Source organism: Branchiostoma belcheri, unplaced genomic scaffold, assembly GCF_001625305.1.
Source record: "Branchiostoma belcheri isolate BF01 breed outbred unplaced genomic scaffold, Haploidv18h27 scaffold100, whole genome shotgun sequence".
Taxonomy (NCBI): Eukaryota; Metazoa; Chordata; class Leptocardii; order Amphioxiformes; family Branchiostomatidae; genus Branchiostoma; species Branchiostoma belcheri.
The window spans coordinates 175,955-198,768 of NW_017802381.1; the positions used below are offsets into that span (position 1 = coordinate 175,955).

General features: G+C 40.0%; 1 protein-coding gene across 1 annotated transcript; it reads right to left on the reverse strand.

Moving 5' to 3' along the window:
* Nucleotides 1–9,617: 9,617 nt before the first annotated feature.
* LOC109473342 (galactosylceramide sulfotransferase-like) lies at nucleotides 9,618–21,411 on the reverse strand. Its single transcript, XM_019773211.1, has 2 exons — nucleotides 21,210–21,411; nucleotides 9,618–10,995 (listed from the first exon to the last, which is right to left on the reverse strand). The coding sequence occupies exons 1-2, from the start codon at nucleotides 21,392–21,394 to the stop codon at nucleotides 9,768–9,770; spliced, it is 1,413 nt and encodes a 470-aa protein (XP_019628770.1). The 5' UTR covers nucleotides 21,395–21,411; the 3' UTR covers nucleotides 9,618–9,767.
* Nucleotides 21,412–22,814: the final 1,403 nt, after the last annotated feature.

The following is a 22,814-nucleotide window of genomic DNA, read 5'->3' on the forward strand; positions in this document are numbered from 1 at the left end:
GGCGGCCTCTGAGGTGTGCCGACGTGTACGCGGATCTATATCTCATGTTGTTTGTTGTTGCTGCCGTGGTATAGGCAGCTGCAAAGTAAACGTACGTATAACGCCATGGCATGGAAGAAGCTTTTTACAGCGAGTTACTCCCCTAAATTCTTAAAATTAAATCGAGTACCTTGCAATATATTTTGGGCCAAATTTTGTCAATTTTTACCTGCCATGAAATTTACAGACTAAAATATAGTTGCACGCAGGAAAACCAAGTTGATGGGACGATATACTTGTTAAATCTCCCCCTTAAACTAATTTTTTTTAGAATTTTTATTTGTCTGCATTGTTGTCATATTAGAATAATACGCACAATCTACAATCAAGTCAGTACGACTCAGTTATATTTATAGACTGTTACCATTCAACCATTAGTGTACGTGTATATATAATAAAGATGCATCCTGTTTGAGAGTGAACCCGGGAGTTGACCAAAGCAAACGTCCTGGTACACGTCATACGGTAGAGGCACATGGCTGAACTGGAGATGTTTTCCTAACGTCAGGCCAAACAAGTGGCCAGCATGTTGATAGTATACAATACGGGCCAGAATAGGAGGTACCGTAAGTTATGATACACGGTGTCCGTAAAGTTTAACAGACAAGGGCGAAACAAACACTGACCCACGGCGGTCGGTTGCCTGGCTGAAAGTCGCATTACTAGGGAGGTATCAAGTTACAGAACGTTACAGGGCGTTCAAACGTGGCCGCTTTTGAAAATAAACAAAAGTATAATTAATAGTCTTCAAATAGTCTTCGAAATAAAATGTAACAAGAGTTCCAAGATCCCATACCTCCATGACATATGGGCTTGATATGTACATGTAATTTTCTTCTTTAATTACGCAAATGACCTCATTAATCGTGATGTTAACTTTTGATTAACTTACAGAGGTCCCAAGTATGACATTCCTGTCATTCACAATTAAGGAAATCATAGAATTTTCGCATTAATTATGAAAATTATATCATCATTTGCATAATTAATATCTATTGATGTTCCATCTGCCATAGGTTACATGTATGAAAGTACTATAATGTAAAACATTGTAATTATAGAATTTCCTTATTAATTATGTACATCTCTCTCTCAGCTACCTACCAAACTGCAAATTATGCCAAGACAAATCTATCGATTCCAATCTAGTAATTCACCTACAATAGTAATAATCTTGCCTGTGCTGAAGTTGATTAAAAGTTACCAATCTCTCCTTTATATATAGGAGGATTCCAGATTTCCCTATGATGATTCCAGTCTCCCCTAGGGGAGAATGGAATCCCTATCTCCCCGAGGAGAATTCCAGATTCTCCTAGGAAAGATAGGGATTCCAATCTAATGCTATTAATCAACGACCTGCCAACTGGTCTAACCTCATTATCAAGACTGTTTGCTGACGACACAGCATGTCACAAACTTGTCAAAGTTGCCAGAGACCAAGACCATCTTCAGGATGACCTTGACAAGCTGGCGGAGTGGGAACAGCGTTGGAAGATGTGCTTCAACCCCCGGAAATGTGTTACTCTACACATGACCCGTAGCAGAAAAACAAGGAAACGTGAGTACCGGTTGCATGGCCATATACTCCAGGAGGAGCCCCAAGCAACATACCTTGGAGTTACTATCACTAGAGACTTAAAGTGGGAACCGCACGTTGTAAACATCACTAACAAAGCCAACAGATGCCTAGGCGTTGTTCGGCGTAACATTAAAATTAATAGGAAGAACATAAAGCAAGCAGCTTACAAAGCACTTGTCAGACCCATCTTAGAATATGGGAGTACTGTGTGGGATCCCCACACTGACAAGAACATTACCGCGGTAGAGAAAGTGCAGAGAAGAGCAGCTAGATGGGTCTGCTCCCGTTTCCGTCGAACCTCAAGGTTGGGAGCCATGTTACAAGACCTCCAGTGGAAAACACTCCAGGAGAGGAGATGTGCCAGACTTACAACATTCTATAAACTACATTATGGCTGCATCACTGTCAATACAAAAAAACTTACCTGCTATACACCGTCCCAAACGCAAGTCACGGCACGCGCATCCCCTGACCTACGTGAGTCCTGTATGTAGAACCTTGTATAGGCAAATGACATTCTTCCCACGCACCATTCCTGAGTGGAACTCTCTAGTAGAGATAGCCACCGCCCCTACCCTGACATCCTTCAAGGATAAGGTGGCCCACCTACACTAAGTGCTCAACATTGAACTTCAAACCAAACACTTTAAACCAACACCAACAACTGCAGTGGACTTCCTGACCTGTCCAGTGCAGCAGATTCATCGACAAGATGATGTTGGCTGCCTATATCAAAGAAGAAGAAGAAGATCTCCCCTAGGGGAGATAAGGATTCCAATATCCCCTAGGAGGATTCCAGATCCCCCTGGATTCCAATCTCCCCTGTGAAATATACAAGGTCCTTTTTAACTTTATTTTTACTTTAAATCTGACATGAGTCAGTAACTGACAAAAATAAGTAACCAGCGCGGCTTCCACAACTGACTTATGTTCAAAACACCCTAACTGCATTCTGGGATCTGAATCAACCAATCATGGGTTCAGAAAAGGTCACATGATAAGTCAAGAAAAAACTAGAAAGTTAAGAAAAAAATTCTTACATCATCTTGAACATTACCAGGCAAAATGAGAATCAATTTTCTTAAACTCTCTGGTATTTTCTTAAATGTTGCTAAGAAAAACAAGAATGGACTTTCTTAAACTTTCTTGGGAAGAAAATCAAGAATGTTTTAGAAAATAATACTAGTCATATCTTAAACCTAATCAAAGATTTTATATCTTTCTTGTTTATTTTTTTATCAGTGTTTGTCAAGAAAGATAAGAATTTAATTCTTGTATTTGCTTAAATGTTGCTAAGAAAAACGTAGAAGAATGGTCTTTTTAAAGCTTTCTCGTCAAGAAAAACAAGAAACTAAAACTAGAAAGGCCAATATTTGCTTTTGAGCAAATACAGCGATGGGTTCACCACATTTTACGACATGGCAGGGAAAGAATGAGAAACACAAGGGAAAACAATGACTTACATTGATATAACTATAATATGAAGTAACATACGACTAAAACAACAGTTGGATAGCTATTCCCTACTTTATTGGTTAGGATTTTTAATTGCATAATGCAAACTGTTGATTTTCAAAATAAAAATAACATTCATGCCCCGCATTCCAATGCTGGAGCAGGAAAGCTTGAAATACCTACCAAAACACTTGAATACAGACATACTGTCAGTATGGAAATGCTCTGTGCAGGTGTTAATCAAGTTAAATCCCAACAGCCAATCAGCAAGAAATGCTCTGTGCAGGTGGAAATGCTCTGTGCGGGTGGAAATGCTCTGTGCAGGTGTTAATCAAGTTAAATCCCAACAGCCAATCAGCAAGAAGAATAGAGGAAAGCTGCATGCCTATTGGTTGATGCCCTGCATTCCATTGTGATGACTCATACCCAAACGTGGTAAACATGGCACACTAACACAGTAATACATTTGCTATAACACAGCCAAAAAACTCAAATAAAACCATTCTAAAAGCCTGTATCACAACAATTTAAAAAACGCCTAGGGGTATTTGCCCACTGTACCTCCATACCAAATTTCAGGACCTTAGGCCCTAAAATGACGAAGCTGAATCCATTTAAAAAATGGCAGGAGAAGAAGGAGGAGGAGGAGAAGGAGAAGGAGAAGAAACACCAGAAAAAGCAATATGGTTTCACCTCACCACTTCGTGGTGTGGTGAACCCATAATAAAGAAATACTAAGCAGAGCTTTGTTCTAATCATAGATTTAGATATCTTACATTTCTTGCTTTTCCAATCAGTGTTTTCCAGGAAAGACAAGAACCAAAAAGCAGGAATGACCTTTCTCAATATTTCTAGGTAACATAAACAAGAAACTTTTTGAAATACACAAGAGAAAAACACTTAAATCTGACCACTTTGATATCAGGTAAGAAAGAAATCTTACACGGAGGTTGAATAAGAAAGTTTAACTAAGTCTGGGGAAATTTTAAGATTAAAAGAATTCTAATCTTATAACTTAGAATCTTCCCTAGAAATATTGCCTTTAATCAAGAAATTTAAAGGCTAAAAGAATTCCAATCATGTAAGTTAGGATCTCCTCTAGAAATATTTCTTTACTGAAGAAAAATTAAGATTCAAAGAAGCCTATTCTAGAAAAATTATCCCCTCTTAATAAAAATGAGACAATTTGTCTTGGTGCAAGAAAGTGGGTTTAAAGAAAATTACATATATTTATTTATTATTTTTCTCCTTCAAAGAAAATTTTTCTTCCCACAAGAAAATATGAAAAAGAAGAAAAGCATGTTTGGTATAGTGAATTGGTGTTTGTTTTGTTTTGATAGACTGGTTGGCGAAGTCAGTTATTGTGCTTACTACCCTACTCACACATGATTCACAGTTTCCTACACTCACAATTCCAGCATTTTTTGTCTGATGGGCTGTACTGCTGACTGTTTGATTGGTTTCTCACTGCAGGTCTGGTGCGTCCACCTTGTAACTGAACCTTCCCTCAGACCCCACTCCTCATGCCCACCCAGCCCCGACCGACCCCTGATCCCGTTTTCCCCCTAACTACCCAACCCCCACTCTTGACATGTGTACAATGACTTATACCCACCCATGTATGGCCTGATATGTTCCTGGAAACGTCCTCCTCCTCAGTCCCTACCCCTCCTTGTTCAATCCCCCCGACTCCATCATTCCTTCCCTTTTTGCCTTTACCCCCCTCCCAATGTCCTGACAGGTTACTAGTATGTACGTAACGTTAAATTGAGATGTGCTCCCTGTGTGCAGACACATGACTGTTGAATGTAGTCCCCCTGTGGACACATTTGTTGATGGGAAGTTCCACCCCCCGTGCGGCTGAACGTGAGTTTCACTGTACTCCCGTGAACGTCAGATTTCCCCGGGAGTCGAAAGTGAAGTTCCATCGGTTCCCCCGTGTGGATGAAGGGGAAATTCCACCATTAGTTGCATCCAAGTGTGGGTGAACTTGAAGTTTTACCGATGTTCCATCCCCCGTGTGAATGAACGTGAAGTTCCAACACGAAGTTCCATCCGCTGTGCGGATGAACGTGAAGTTCTATAGGACGTTCCATCCCTCGTTATGTAGACGCGTTGACGCCGTGTCGAGGTAGGGATAGGGGACCCCAGCATGCGGGATGTTGTACTTTATCCCGTCGAGTTTCATGAACGAACCAGCATGACCGGACTGCTTCGTAGTACTGTGTATTTCATCGTGACTTTGGTTCAGCGAAGCGTAACCTGCAGTGGCAGCCATGTGTGTGGACCTGGGACTGATGCTGTGCGGTTCATCGCCCCAGTCAAGACTGAATCACCTACTCAGGACTGAAGTCAGAGTTGTAGCTCGTCTTGTGGTAAGCGCATAGACCGGACACGACCTCTCGAGCACTTCGAACTCAGATGTTACCGCCTAATATAAGTCGTCATCGCCTGAAGTCGTTACCACCTAGCTAAAGTCGTCATCAGTTTGTACTTCCGTGACTCTTACATCCTCTGAACATGAACTTACAGCTGCGTGTTAATCCTACATGCTGTTTCCTTTACACACACACTTCTACCTCCTTTGTTGCGAAGAGACTGTCTTTTTATTATATTGAACCAGCTCCGTTACTCTTGTACTTTATATTTAACATACTTAGATACTCACTAGCCTGTTCTGCCACGTCATCACAATTCATTCCCTCCCGTTTATGTTGTCTTAGTATAATGTCCTTGCTCAGACTGAGCTAGGGGAAGAAGAAAGCAGAGTCAAGGAAAAGGCAGTACGACTGGAACCTGTTCAAGACCCGGAGTGACCGACAGGACCAGTACATGATCAAGGTGCACAATAGGTTCCACCATTGAAGGATATCGACGAATCTGCTACGGAAATGTACGAGAGTTTCATCAAACTACCGAGAAGGCAGCACAAAAAGTGGTCGCACTCAGGAAGAGAGGAAGGAGGGCAAGGCACTCAGAAGACCCCTGGGGGTGGCAAAGGTCAGACACGACCTAAACGAAGTGTATGGGAGGTACAAGGAGAACACAACCGAAGCAAACAGACAAGAGTATAGACAGACCAAGAAGAAATAAAAGAAGCCTACATTACAGTGGAGGAAGAGGACCAGAGAGGTGGAGAAAAATGAACTGCAAGCATGGACACAGCTGGATTAATGACATCACTTATAGAAAGGCTACTAGAAAAGGTCAACTAGAAGGAAATGCTCAGGAGGAAAGGATTGAGAACTGGTACAACCACCTCAAGACTCTTCTTGGAAGTCCCCCTAGCATCACGGACGAGGATGAGGAAATCCCTACTGTGTTTCCACCTTGATCACGACGATGAGCATTTGAACCTCACCGTTTAGAAGTTAGTTACAAGTCAGGATGCGTTCAACATCTGCTGGACAGAGCCTTGGTTTAACCGACCAGCCCGACTTTGGCTAAACAATTGGTAACCAGGGTAAAACAGGTCGCCAGCTCGCAGCACATGACTTGCTGTTGTATTAGGCTCCTGTATAAGTATGTACATGTTATGAGAACAACAGTGTGTAGAGAGTTAATCGTGTTACTGAGTAATCGTGTTAATTCCCGACCGTGCTGAGGTGTGGTGAGCTCACTACCCTACTTGTGTGTATTTGTCCGTGAGACGGGAAACATGGATCTCTTCGGAGCTTGCGAAGAAGAGAACTCTGGCTTGCCATGTTCTGGCTTAAGGTTTTTGCTGGCAGTTACATGCACAGTTCTACATGCAGAGCTTAAGTCAATACAGGTTTATCCGACAGCAAGTAAGCACCGCATTTTTGCCATATTTTGACATAAAGCTGATAAAGCTAATTCTCCGCAAGGAGGCGGGGGAGGTCAGAAGATCCACACAAGTCTCGACCTAGCCTCGTGTTCTCGCGAGACTAGGTCACTCCGTGAGAAAGGTGTACAGTCGACACCGAAAATTTGGAGGTACGTAATCTACCTTACAAAAATACAGTCACTGATTGAAGGATTTCTACTAAAAGCTAATTCAGTTGTGAAGTTTGAAGTAAAGCTACAAGTAGCATTATAAAGTAAGGGCATCCTATATGTTTCTGGGTAAAACTTTGACAGGGTGATATGAAGGTTGGAATTTAATCAATGTTGTTTTTACAAACTGAAGGTTGCAATTTAATTTTCTTGATTATGTGGCTTTGTAACAAGTATCCGGATTCGAAACTGTTTCACTGAAACCAGTAGAGAAACATATGAATGTTTAAAACTGACCATAGTCTGCAAATCAGCTCCTGCCTTTGTTCTGTCTAGGGTAGCCTTGTACTGACTGTTTAAGCAAGGCATTTGACAGAGTGTGCCACAGGACAGCCATTACAAAAAAATGGAAGCACGGGACTCTCTCGACTACAACGTGGTGAAAACATATTGCTTCCTCTCTTCTTCTTCTCTTCCTTCTCCTGGCATCTTGTTAGATTGATTCAGTTTCTTTATTTTGGGGCTGAATGCCATAAAATTTTGCATGAAGGTAGAGCCAAATACCAATCATTTTTTTAAATTCTGTTTTTTTTGGCCGTTTTCATGCAAAAAAAATATACATTTTGGAATCTGGAGCCCTGGTACTAAAACCAAATGACCTGAAATTTGGTATAGGGATACCTTGGACATATTCTACAAAACAGCATTCAAGATTGTGACATACTCCACTTTAAAATTGTGGAAAAAAGGACTTTTTGGCTTTTTCCTGACCAAAAATGTATTTTGTCACCTGTGTCCTAATATTAAAACTAAAAGCCCTGAATTTAGGTATGGGAGATCATAGGATACAAGCCCACAGAATATTTTTATGCTTTTGGCGTGTGTCACTTAAAAAGTATATAAGATAGGCTTTTTTGCTATTTTTTGTCAAAACTGTGCGCTAAAACAATAATAACCTCAAATGAGGCATAAGGGTGGCTTGGCACCAAATGTTTAGACTATAGTATTCACTATTCTTTTATTTACCTTTCATACTTTCACTTAATACTTAATACTTTTATTTACCTTACGTTCTGTGAAACAGCGATTGTAGCTTGATCCTCAAATCCACAAATGGCGGTTCTAAATAGAACACTGGTTCTAATATCGTTTCTACATGTTCCAACAGAAGGCTTTGGAAGATCCCATTGCTGCATAGGGTTATAAACTATTTGAACACTTCAAAATTTGGACAGGGGTGATTTAGGAACAATCCATTTGTGTGAGAGTGGGATGGATCCATTTTTGGTGCAGGGGATGTGATGAAACCATTTGCTGCATTTGCCCCCCAGCAAATACCGGCCTTTCTAGTTGATTGGAAGATTGTTTATCGACTCAATAATCAAATATATCTAACAAAGCCAAATGACAATAACGTCACTCTACAGAATATACTTTTGGCAAATGACGCACTGAATGTATGTCAGCGACAACAATAAAGGTTTAACTATTTTATAAATATTAATCTAGTCTTTAAAAATTAAATATTCCTTACTGTATTTCTCTATTTAAACACTGTATTTGTTATCTCCCCTAAGTATATTGAATTTATTTATAGGATCTAACGTATTGAAATCATTTGAACAAGCGGAAAGAAAGTGAACTAATAATGAAAAACACAAATTCCGTCATGGTCAATAATATTTCTTTTTATTATTTTGGCGCGTTGAAAATTTCAACAGAATCGGGTAAATAACGTGAAATCTAGGATCTCATTTACATTTTTTTAATGAATTTATTCTACAATAGTCTTATTTGCCAAGATGGTTCAATAATACTTTAAGATAAACAACTTGTTTTTGTCGGTGTCTGTCTCTTCCAACCATTATCCATAAGCCTTTTGTAGATTTGAAAATCACCTTAGCCACATTGCAAAATCCATCAATAATTCTCCGAATATTAACAAGAATTGTGTCCTGTGGACCAAAGTTATATTTAGCTGTATACATAACTTCTTATATGTCTGAAATTATGTAAATCCTTAATCGCATTTTTAATCAATCCGCTATCTAGGCTGGGGAAACTGACAAAAAGTAGTTGAAACGCCCTACCGTATCCAAAATTATATTCAGTTGTTGGAGTAAATGATTAAGGTTTAAATGTCCCCTAGAGTTTTACTTATTTGCAAAGTCCACATACATAGTTGCTCTGGATATATTTCTCTGAGCTAAAGTACACTTTTCTCAAGACTCTGATTATACATGATTACATGTTGACTAGGGTTAAACACAAATACTTAAAGCTAGTTACTAAACAAATTTCATGAACTAGGTAACCATTTTATATCACATATCTCGGTTAGTACATTGATCATTTTAAAATAAACTCGGGGTTTTTGCAACACCCGAACTTTCATTAATTTATAAGATTGTTTCTACTTTAGGGTATATTAGAGTTAACATTCATATACGCTTATTGTGACATTACAAGGTCACATATTGGGTATCAATAAACTATATTGCAATAATCGTGTTAACCAAATGGTTGTGAATGAAAACAAATACTTTACTATTCAATTATTTCACAAACAAAATTAAATGATTTACGGACCTATTATAGTGTATTTAACCTTTAGCTTCAGGCTTCGGAATAGTAAATTATAGAAATCCGATCCGGCAAATCTCACTTTTTCACCAGTGAATGTCTTTGTATTTATTCAATGCATGTACAATATCAAATGCAAAGAGTGTATGAAAGGCTAGCCAAGCGGTATAGGCTTACCCCCATGCCCTAGGGACTTTATCCGTTGTGAACTAGACTGTATGTCTTTCAAAAACCCTTCAAGATAGCAATGGTGAACATACTCATTAAGAGAGCAATATTTCTTTATATTCTCACACTCCGTGCTGCAGAATGGCGGCAAAAAGAAACCCCCGTTTATTGCAGCTTTCCCATAGTCAATAGATCCCTTTAATCCGTATTGGTATTTGCTGTTTCTGTCTCTAATTAGGTAATAGTAACATAAGTGGAACGTTTTTGCCCATAGGCAATATTCCGAGTCAATCTTAAAAGCTGAATTCCAGGGAGATTCCGAGATAAAAATGGGTTCCATGACTGAGTAGTCGGAGTTGCAGTGAATTCGCATCTTCCGTTCGACGTCCTTGAAATGCGACAGCTCCTCGGCAAAGTCGTCTTCAGTAGCTATTTTCTTCCACAGTGTTTCGTTAAAGTATCTGTACAGGGCATAGTCTATGGCATCCCACTCTTCATGGTTGTCTCGCAGTCTTTGTGGGACAGAACTCGTATCATATTCTAAAGAATAATTATAGTTGTTGTACTTGTAGTACAAAACGTCCTTTAAGTCCCAACACATCAGACGCCTCAACAGCACCAAAGATTCGTCAAAGTGGTCTGATATCATCACAAGGTCAAATTCCCGAGAGAGATTATGTATAAAGTTTTTGCTGATATTGGCGATATCGTTTATTTGAAGCGACTGGGACAAAAGGTCTATAGGTAAGCCTAGATCCACCGCCATAGGATTTTTTGTCCTTTGTCTTTTAAACTTATCGTAAAAGGCAGGACTTTTTAAAAACTCCTCTACTGGATTCGGAGCAGTGATATTAAATATCCTTTTGTAGCCGTAGAATGCGAATGCAGATGAAAATTGCTGAAACGGTTCTCTAAGTATAGTGACGAATTTGGCTTCCGGCGTAAGTAGACGTACGATATTTGGGCGATCGTACACGGTATGGTAAGTAAGTATATCGTGACTTTCCCCTTGAGGTGGCATTAGTCTATGGGGATATAATAAACCATGAGGATATAAGCCGTTAACATCTGCGGTTCTGTGTTGCACAAATGAAAGTTTCCGCAGATACCCAAACCGTTGTAGGATTTGCATGATAGTGCTACTTGCAGCTTTATGTACCTTTATAAAAGCGATCTTTGTTTTAGGGCTACAGGTCTGGTGTCCAGAATTGCGTCTGAAAAAAGAAGACATTAATTACTTTTAGTAATGTTAATAATATGGCAAACATTTTTTTCCAATTTGGCCTTCTTGGACGCACAAAATTATGGTACTTTTATATATATAGTCTTTCTATTTTCATATATATAGTCTTTCTAGTTGTAGAGTTCTATAATGTGCAGCCCAAAAAATACACAACAGCAGGCTTGTGCAGCCTCCCTCACAGACTTCTCGGAGCATTGGCGTTTACTTTTAGGAACCGCTGATGCCTATGTCTAATTTTTTAAGGTTCCTTAATGTTTCCAAAGAATATATACTGAAGAGGGGGTTATGCCTCTTGAACCCTCCAAACACCGTATGGGGTCAAAACTGACCCAAGGCGTATATATAGGTTTTATTTGATATTTCTTGTCGGAAACAAAATGCCTTCTATAAGTTTGTTTATATAATTGACTTAAATCGTTTTTACTGCTATTGCAACGCTGTTGATTTAGTTTCCCAGAGAGTTAAGGCATGGTCCAATGGGGACACACTGACCCCAGGATATTTAACACTTGTGAATCCTTTGTTGTCGTCAATATTTTTGCTTATTTTGTTAATATATTTTACATGTACCTTTGCTTGGGTTTAACATATCTGCGAAGAAAAGACAAATTTAAAAAATAGGAAACAGGTTATAAGTTATATATTACAAATTCATCTTCGGTGAAGCTACTGCCTTAAAATCACAAATAGAACAAAGATATCTCGTTCATCAGGCGACAAAACCTTTGTTTGCTGAATAATTAAAAACGCTTCGCTGGCCGCCAAACTTGCCTGCCTGGAGAATGCCTGGAGAAGTACTATTGATAGTTTTTTTTTTTCAGGAAATACCAAACATTTGGGAGCGGAATGCAATTCAGGCAGTTTTCTATGCACTTACTCCAACTCTGGATCTCCATTAGTGTGACTTTACACTATTCTTCCTGTAGTCCTTACTGAATCATCAGATAATAGTACTTGGTCCCTCTCACACGGGGAATTGCCCCTACTCTTTTTCTAAAGGCGCGGTGGGATCTTGCGTGGGGTGTGGCTCTCTTCAAACAAGGGACCTGCATTTAACGTCCTATCCGAGGGAAGTGTATAACCACAGCCATTTTCATTCAAGTGAAGTAAGGAAAGGCATGTAAAGTGCCTTTCCCAAGGGCACAAGTTCGGTGACATGGTAAAGTTTGAACCCGATGGGCACTCTCGGTTCCTAGCCGAACAAGCTACCGCTACGCCACACGTGACTCGATTTCCCTGGAAGCTTGCAATCATTATGGGTTCGTTGAATTGAGTCGCCTTCGCCAGTGAGTCGTGAGCTTTTGGGCTCAGCAATATTCCCACCCCGCCAACTGCTGCACCAGCCAGGTTTTGTACTTGCTGTTGTAGCTATTAGCATTATTAACTACTGTGGTCGCAGATCCTACAGCATGGTCTTTAATGTGTGTTTTCCTCTACGTATGCCTTTGGCCACCGTAAGCATTCCGTCAAGGCACATTCCTCCGCCTTTTGCTGTCTATATCCTTTGCTACGGCCAGCGAATAAGTCCAACACAGGTCTCTAGTCCATGGGCCAGACAAGATTTTGTTACCAAATCAAGGGACAAAACGCGAATGCCTTCATGTGATAGTCCTCCCCACCACCTTTTTGAAAATGTATGATAACCATGTTGAGTGCCCAGCTTTGACCTTGTTATCTGACCTTGAACTTTGACCCCATAGGGACCACCTCCTTTCCTACTTATAATGCAAAGGGGAGTGTCAAATAATCAAATATGGATATTTTCCAACGTTACTTGGCGGCCAGATAAAACAGGAACAAAGGATTACAAAAATGTCAATTTTGTTCCGATATGTCATTTCTAAGAGAAGTTATGAGCTTTTGAAATTCGATTTTTCGGTAAAAATTGGTAAAAAAATGGAATGTTTAGTTTTCAAAACCTGTCAAATATACAGATTGCATTTTCGAGCCTGGTTTATGAATTCATCTGATTTGTTACACTTTTCCCTACATTTTAAGCTTTAAATCGTAAAAATCCATCAATCCAATCTGGAGATATGAGTATCTAAAAGTTCTATTCCCACAGGCCTTCTGTGGGGAAACCGTTGCTAGGGCCGTTGCTAAGGAGGTACTGGGCTGCTTTCCCAGTAAAATGTAGTGCATACCATATGTAAAACGTGAAGAAAATTTTTATCGGTGGAAAATTGTCCATTTTCAGGGCTTCAGAAATTCATATCATGTTTCCATGGTAACCGTTGCTAAGGAAAATACATCTCCCTAGCAACGCAGAGGATAATACTTTTATACGGTTGCATAAATGGCAATAGAGGGATACCTGTGGGGGAATGTTTGTGTCCTGACGATTTTGAGTGAAGTATCTGAGTGTAGATATGAGGGCAGCTCAATTTGTTTGCAATATTTTCGCATTATTTGGGTGTTTTTAGCTAAAAATGTAGATTTCTGACACCTGTGCCATGATAAATGAAGCACTTTTGCTGAAATTCGGTACAAACATGTAAGTTAACAACTGCCACGAATCTCTGCCTATTAAATGCTGATGACTTCGTTCTTCCGAATAAAAAAATGATATTTTGTGTTTTTTTCTATCCAAAAATGTACATTTTGGTTCATGTGATAATGTCTAAAGAAACAATGCTGAAATTTATTATGAGCACTTTTATACGGTTTCATAAATGGAAATAGAGGGATACCTGTGGGGAAAACGTTTAAAGATGGCATGGAGTGTCCGATTGAATATTGATATCTTCTTGGATTTTTTTTGTCTTAAGCAACCGCGAACAACGTCTAAATGATGTAAAATGACATCATAGATAAGGGAAAATGGTGGGAAATATAGTAAGAAAGAAAAGCTTATGTTAACATTTACCCGATGCTGTAGTTGTGTAGTTAGGGTTTTAGGCCTTGCCTGGCCTAGCAGGCGGGACCGTCTTTTCACGGCCTGACTTCACGTCTTTGCCGATAGACACTTAGAATCGACCACCTTGAGGAAAACTATATTTTATATTTACTGGGAAAGCAGCCCAGTGCCTCCTTAGCAACGGCCCTAGCAACGGTTTCCCCACAGAAGGCCTGTGGGAATAGAACTTTTAGATACTCATATCTCCAGATTGGATTGATGGATTTTTACGATTTAAAGCTTAAAATGTAGGGAAAAGTGTAACAAATCAGATGAATTCATAAACCAGGCTCGAAAATGCAATCTGTATATTTGACAGGTTTTGAAAAGTAAACATTCCATTTTTTTACCAATTTTTACCGAAAAATCGAATTTCAAAAGCTCATAACTTCTCTTAGAAATGACATATCGGAACAAAAATTGACATTTTTGTAATCCTTGGTTTCTGATTTATTAGTCCACTAAGTTTCAATCTCAAAAACATCCATATTTGATTATTTGCCACTCCCCTTTGCATTAAAGTAGAAAAAAGACATGGTTCGTGCAGGGTCAAAGTTCAAGGTCAGATAACAAGGTCAAAGCTGCCACTCTGCAAGGTTATCATGCATAATGATTAACTAGAGGACCCAACCTTTCTAAAAACTAAGTCATCCTTTGTCCCTCTGTTTGGTAACAAATTGTCATTTTTGGGGACCTGGCCCATGGACTACTCAGGACTCCCTGCTTGTTATCACTGTGCCAAATCTGCCGCTTTGAAACATTGCCAACGACACCCTCCCCAGGACCAACATGGCGCTACCAGCACCTGGGCGTGGCTGATTATGCTGATAAGTGTCGCTACCTCAGGTACTCACGCATTCTTGTCCTTCAAACTTCCTTTACTGTCTACAGATTCCTGGACGGAATATAATAAGGATGTGAAAACTCTTCTCGGCCCACTACACCACGAACTCGCTTCAAACGAAATATCCCCGAAATTAGCTGGGGAGGGCTTCAGCGACATCTTGTGCGACTTCATGTCAAGTAAACCAGAGTTCAGCAGCCAGAACACAGAAGAACAACACTCAGAAGCCTACATTAGTCACGAACCGCAGTCTCTCCCACGAGTAAAACGTCTGAAAAACAAGCTTCGTAAGAAGGCATTCAGAGACACAACACCTGAAGATTACAAAGCATTCCGTGACGCAATCAAAACATACTCCTTCTTGAAACGACAGCAAAAACGAAAGGAAACTACAAAATCGGCAGCACATCAAGGGAAGGAGTATCACAAGAACTTCTGGAAGTTTGCTGCAAAATGCGCAAAAGGTCAGCTTGATATCCCCCCGATTAAACCAGCATCCTCTCTTGATTATGTAAATGAGTACTACAACAACAAAGACTCAAACCCAACCCGTGTTGACTTCAACAAACTGTTTTGGTTTTCCCATTTGCCTGTGGGAGATCAAACGCTCGAGACTACTTCTGACATGTTACCCATAAGGCCGAAAGACTTTAAGGGAATCTTATCTAAACGCTGTTCTACATCTGCACCTGGCCCAGACGGTATAATGTATGGACACCTCAAACACCTGCCAGCCTGCCACCTGCTTCTCAGTACACTGTTCTCAAAACTGGTCGCATCAGGGGATCCACCGACATCATGGTCATCCTGTTATGTGTCACTTCTACACAAAGATGGAAGTCCAGAGGCAGGCGAAAACTTCCGGATGATCTGCCTTACGTGCTGCGTCTCGAAGATTTTCCACCAAATACTTTCGGAGAGATGGGCAAACTACATGACCTGCAATGGACTGATAGACCCGGAGACACAAAAGGCATTCCTAACGGGTATTAACGGCTGTGTTGAACATGTCCAAGTCATGAGGGAGATAATAGCACATGCCAGGAAGAACCGCCGTACAGTGCACATTACGTGGTTTGACCTGGCGGACGCTTTTGGTTCAGTGGAACACGAGCTTATCTACTACCAAATGGAGAGAAATGGATTTCCACCAATCATTACGACGTACATAAAAAACCTGTACTCTCGTCTGCCAGGGCAAGTAAAAGGTCATTTCTGGGAAACCGACCCCTTCACCTTCGGAAAAAGGGTGTTCCAAGGAGACAACCTGTCACCCATCATCTTCCTAACAGTGTTCCAGCCCATCCTTCAGCACCTCAAGGGACTAGAACAACAACACGGTATTGCCTCAACGGCCAGCACTACATCACACTGTCTTTCGCGGACGACTCTTGCCTTATAACAACCAACAAGAGACAACACCAGAAACTCATCACTCAAATATCCTCCAACACCAAGTCAATGAACCTATCGTTGAAACCACGCAAGTGTAAGTCCATGTCTATCGTGAGTGGCAAATCAACGGACATTAGCTTCATGATCGCGGTAAGAAGAACTAAAGACGCACCGGAGAAATTCATGGGAGGCTACATAACATTCTTGAGCAAAACCAAAGAGACTTATGACATTTTGGTGAAAACAATAGAAACTACAATTCCGAGATCTCATACCTCCATGAAATATGATCTTGATATGTAAATGTAAATTTCTTCTTTAATTGTGCAAATGACCTCTGATATATGCATTGTGATGTATGTTAACTTTTGATTAACTTACAGATGTCCCAAGTATGGCATTCTCATCATTCACCATTACGAAATCATAGAATTTTCGCATTAATTATGCAAATTAGGTCATCATTTGCATAATTAGTATCTATTGAAGTTCCGCCTGCCATAGGTTACATAGTATAATGTAAAACACTGTAATTATAGAATTTCCTCATTAATTATGCAAATGAAGTCCTCATTTGCATAATTTACATTTAATTATGTACATCTCTCTCTCTCAGCTACCTTCACAAAAAATAATGAAGACATTCTCATCATTCACCATTGCGAAATCATAGAATTTTCGCATTAATTATGCAAATTAGGTCAGCATTTGCATAATTAGTATCTGTTGAAGGTCTGCCTGCCATAGGTTACATACATTACATGTATGTAAGTAGTATAATGTAAAACACTGTAATTATAGAATTTCCTCATTAATTATGCAAATAAAGTCCTCATTTGCATAATTTGCAATAAATTATGTACATCTCTCTCTCAGCTACCTACACACCAAAAATAATGAAAATATGTTGTTCCTGTCTGGACTTATTGGCTTTTAAACATTTCGCCAGAAAGTGCCCTGCAGTTCCAGAACAAGCCGCTAGGGGGCCCAAACTCATATGACTTCTTCCCAAGCACGAGAGCTACATTCCATCAAAATTTCATGACCCTAGCATGTCCAGATCGCGAGATATCAAAACCGGAAGTTGCGCTGCAGTACCAAGGGAAGCCACTAGGGGGACCAAAATCTAATCATTTCCAGTTTTCGTCACACCCTACCAACACACCAAGTATGAAACCAATCCATCCAGGCGTTCTTGAGTTATCTTGTTGACCAACAGACGGACAGACGGACGGACAGATAAACGCATCTGAAAATATAACCTCCATGACACATTTCATGGAGGTAACAACTATCGAAAACATAAACAAATCAGCCATAAGTAACGAATACAAACTCAGGGTATACATGGAGTATGCTTTCCCATCTTGGAGGTACATGTTGATGGTGCATGATCTGACAGATACACAGTTACAAAAGCTTGATGCTATCCACACAAAGGCGATCAAAACTTGGCTGAAAATCCAACCCAGTGCTACAATCGCTATCCTGTACAACACCAGGGGTCTCAACTACAGAACCATATCAGACCTGTACCTTGAAGCCCACACTCTAGCCTACAGTAGGTCCACTCTCATAGCTGACGACAAGGTGAAGCAGGCTGTACTGACCAAATTAGACCGTGAATCGCAGTTGACAAGGAAAATGCAGAAACGGGGTATTAAAACCCGCCACACCATCCACCAACAAGCCACCTGCGCGGCAAAAAGACTTAGAATGGCCTTCAGTACGTAAACACATCAAACAACAGGTGACTGACATGCGCCATGATGTGTGGAGTGAGCATCAAAAGAACATACTGCAACAAGGACACATGTTACAATTGCTTGAGGAGGAGAAGTGCGATCTGACGTGGCGGTCAACCATCTACAACTTGCCAAAAGGTATCTTAAGTTTCGCGGTGCGCGCCTCCATAGACGCCCAGCCTACCTTCTGTAACCTGGCGACGTGGGGGAAACGTAGCAGTGACAGATGCAAACTGTGCGAGGACCGAGAAACACTTCACCACGTTCTGAACCACTGCAGTGTCTCTCTTCAGCAAGGACGCTACACATTCCGACACAACGCTATACTGAAGCACATAGCGGACAGCATACAGGAAGCCATTAACTTCTCACAAATTACTGCCACTCTATATGCGACATCCAAGGACACACAACCAACGGAGGAACTCTGCCGGTACACATACTGCCTACAACCCAGAAACCTGACTTAGTCACTTACTTCCCAGAGCAAAACACTATCCATATTCAGGAACTGACCGTGACGTTTGAACAGAATATCAGAACCAGTCAACAAGTATGCAGCCCTAGCGGCAGACTTTAGAACAACAGGCATCACCACAACTCTTACCAGATTCGAGATCGGATCTAGGGGACTCATCACACCCGACAACAAGAGCAGACTTAGGACTTTGTTTCATGTAGTTAAGTCAAAACCACCATGTACCAAAGAGCTTATTCAAAGACATTAGCCGTTTGCCATTTTATCGTCCTATAGTATATGGAATGCACGTCACGAGCCGAATTTGGACTCAGATACCTTACTGTAACTACATTGAACTTATCATTAATACCGGCCTACTCCCTGAAACTATAACGTGGTTAAGTCGCACTAGATAGAAGAAGTAACTTTTAAGCCAAAGTCTAAAAAATTATTGTGATAAACTGTGCAATATTTAAGGAAACTGTGCAATATTGTGTGTCCCGATGTATTGTATAAAGTTATGTGTCTAATGTCTCCCTCCATGTTCGGTCAGCTATGGCCGACGTGACCTGGGCTCAATGTTCCTTTCTTTTATTTGTGAATAAAGAATGGTTTTACCACTAGTCACCCTTAGCATGCGCCATCTTGTCGTAAAAAGAGTAGCACTCAAACACGCCTGAGGTAGTGATATACCTCAAATTAGGTGGTTCCAGGTCCAGGGTTACAATTTTCATGAGTTGGAGTTTGGACGGAAAACGAAATAAACATCTGATGACTCATAAACAAATGTTGCGAGGGGGAGCATACTCACTGTTTGAGGTCCTTGCATCTGGCTAAGAGACAGAAACTAAAAAATGAAACTAAAATGACCTATCTATGCTACCCAGCAATGTTGACCATTTCGAACTGGCCATTTGGACCTTCCCATCTGGAACGTCCCCACTGAGGATGGCATCAGATGCTTCCCCAGTACTGGGACATCTACTAACTGGCAGCCATTGCTGGGCGTAACCCTTGAGGGGCAAGGAGATGCTTAAGCTCTAACTATTTTATAGTAGCGTTGTCAAACAGATCTTGATGTATCAGAATATCAGTCTGACAAGAAATGATTTTCCATCATTCATTTTTTTATCATTTTCAATTTATAGCATTAATCGCAGTCGGTAAAATCAAGACGGAGTCATATCAACAACAAAGAAGTAGTACTAATGTCTCAAGTCAAAGTTGTTCTAAGCCACCGAAAATGTTCATGGATTGCATGCAAAAAGTGTGCTAGAAAATGATTTAAAAAACCGTCTTTAAGTGTTGGCCTTCGTGGATTTTTGGCACAGATTCGCCTAGACATACCGTACGTAGAACAACACAACCATCACGTTTAAACCAAGTAAATTCTGGGGGCAATTTCACCCATTTTTCAGTGTCCACTTGTAGTCACCGTTTTTCAATGCGACTATAAATGCGAGAATTCATCCCAAACGCGACCAAATTTGGGATTGACCAAAAGGACAAACTTTAGCAACTGCAAGTATCTTGAATTCCTAATGATCTTGCCTCGCTAGATTTCGCAAGAACACGCAATAGAATACGTAATTCCCTACATCGACATTGTTAAAATTGGATTCACTCATTTTGCGTACACATATAAAATACTGATTAAGAACAGATTAAAAAAAACACAGACCATCGTCACCAGTGTTAAAAAACACCATAATTGACGTATATGTAACAGGGAAGATTGGAATCGCCCGCTCGCTTTAGATTTGGAGTCTGCGGAGGATGTCATCCATGAAATTGGAAAAACCAGTTATTGACTCAATTATTGACTGTCTCACAATGGCCTGATGCAAATATCTGAGTCTTATTTACATATTCACTTACCCATGCTGAAATTGATTGAAATTTTAAATGTGAAATAACTCGGTCTAATTTCCAAAGCGTTTTGATGCAATCAGAGTTTCCCCTTTTAAAATTGAAGATTGTTCTGGAAGAATTCCTTAACTTGTAAATGCAAGTTTATGCATGTGCATTTTTGTATTTGCACGTTCATGTGTATGTATTTACGTTCGCATGTCTGTCTAGTCTCCGTCTGCACATGTGCGTTTCTGTTTTTTTTTAAATATGTCACTCCATACAAAGTATTAAAGTGTATTTTGTTAAATGGACCAAACACCTAGAAATTCGGCGAGACAGTAACATGGACAAAACCATGAATGCTTTTAGATCAGAGATGAGTTTTATGGTAATTTTGGAAGAGACCGTTATTAAATAGTGTTAGTATTGGGAAAAGTTAACTTTCTCAGATTCGATCCTAATTTATTGTCCACTTATGGGGGCCCTTTTTAAAATCGTTCAGATAGTCGGGCAGTTCTGTCGGTATATTTGTTTATACAGTTCAATAAAAAAACAAATTCAAGACCTTTCCGTAATCGTAATGTTGGACTAGTCTGTTGAATGAATAAGAAGACTTTTATGGAGGGGGGATATTCTATCAACACATCATTTTCCGTTGCTCTTTTTTTTGGGTGGGGGGGAATTGTTCATATGGGAAAGTCCATAGGAAGTTTTACTTGCTTGCTTATGAAAAATCCCCCCTCCCTCTCCCTCTCTGTGTGTTTGTGTGTGTGGTGTTTACGCGTACGCTTGTGATTGTCATCTTTTGCTATTTTTAGATAAAATATGTCGCCGTTGTATGTTTCAAATGAAAACTTTCACTAATATAAATACATTGCGAATATTTGTTCATTGCATTTAAACATTATCATACTAACCTAAATCGGTTTCAAAATTTCAGTATAATTTTTTTAGAAATACTTTTATGTATTAAACCGTTCGGAAAGATACATACCTGTTCGATGAATTTGAGCTCCCAGGCCATTGCATGTTTCTGATGGAAGCACCTGTTCTTCCAGGTACGGTCGATTCCTCCACACTACCGCAGGTCATGAAATGGTGCAGGCCAAATCCGAGGCAAATGATGAGAAGGCAAGCTCTAATGGGCCTCGAACTTTTTCTACTCCAGCCTCTCGCCATTTTTCCCACAACGTTTTAATCGTCGTTGTCCCTAATTTGCTATACTATAAAAAATGGGAAAATATAGATTTATTATAAATCCAGGAGAAAACCGAAAATCAAGTATGCGTTACATGCAGTAAAATTTGAAATCACCATGATTGAGTGTATTTAAATATATAATACAATCTAGTTAGTATAGTCACAGTTTAATTTCGGACGAAATGCTTTGGTAATCTAATGCGTACCTCACTAGTACATCTAAAATCATTAAAAAACAGAAAGTAACAAATCCACAAAACCATACATGAGCGCGCGTATCGATAACAGAATATGATATATTTCACTTTTTTGTTATTTCTAAATTAAAAAAAAAAGAAAATTTGTATACAACATTCACTGTGTGAAATTTCACAAACAAATATATAAAATGGAAGAATAAAACGATTATTTACCGGTACAGTTCTGGACACCAACGTCTGGTTCTGAAGTATCTAATTTAGGACTAAGCAAGGCTCCCAGGTGCACCTCACAAGAAGTGGCAATATCAATGTGGACGTGGAACCTGGCGTAAATCCCTCACTACAGTAGTATTTGTTTTTCCCTGACGGTCCCACACATCCGTATGCAGTTCCGCCAAGCATACATCGACATCCGGGTGCGATCGAAGCTCTAGTATTACCATGCAACTTTATATTTTGCATCCACGATTTCTTGCTTTTTTCATTAGGAAGTTTTGTTTCTTCCTTTTCGGTGCAAAATCATCAAAGCTGGTCTGAAGTGCTCCTTTCATTTGAATTGATAAACGCACCTAACTGTTAAAAAGACACTCCCTGCTCAGCGGTGTGGCGATGGACCCCGGAGCTTTCTTTGCTGGTAACATTCGCCTGCAAACACGCAAACAGGTCACATTGTTGGCGTTGCGGGGATCCTCTTCACGGTTAAATCGGTTTCGTGGGTCCTCGGTTTATTTCAGGGAGTTACGCAATTTTTAAACAACCACTAATAAAAAATATTACAAAATTTGTTTCTCCATTAGAACAAGGACATTATACTACAGGGGGCTGGGCTCAGAATTAGTACCTATTCAGCAACGTTCAACTCATGTGTGAAAAAAATTACACCTATATGCCAATCACCGCTTGATTTACATAAATTAAAAGCGCCCGCAAGCGGCCCCCGCTATTGTTAGAAAATTCACCATTCTGCGACCGGGCGACGGGCACATTGTTTGGAACAAGTTTGGAGTGATTCTGAGGGTTGAAATAATTTTGAGTATGATTATGAAGAATCGTAGGCGGACTTATCCACAAACGTAATACAACACTTGAAGCAGGGACCTTTGCTTGACTGTACACACTAGCGCGAGCGGGTGTTTAATTAATATTTCTGTGTTTTAAACTGAAGCCCTAAGAAACAAACACAACGTGCCAAGCTTCTT

Bases quoted from the DNA above. Each gene is read 5' to 3' on its own strand.
- LOC109473342 (XM_019773211.1), bottom strand. From the start codon at position 21,394: ATGGCGAGAGGCTGGAGTAGAAAAAGTTCGAGGCCCATTAGAGCTTGC. The intron at 10,996-21,209 runs GTATGTATCTTT...TTCTTTTTTCAG, and splicing joins AGCTCAAATTCATCGAACAG to ACGCAATTCTGGACACCAGA.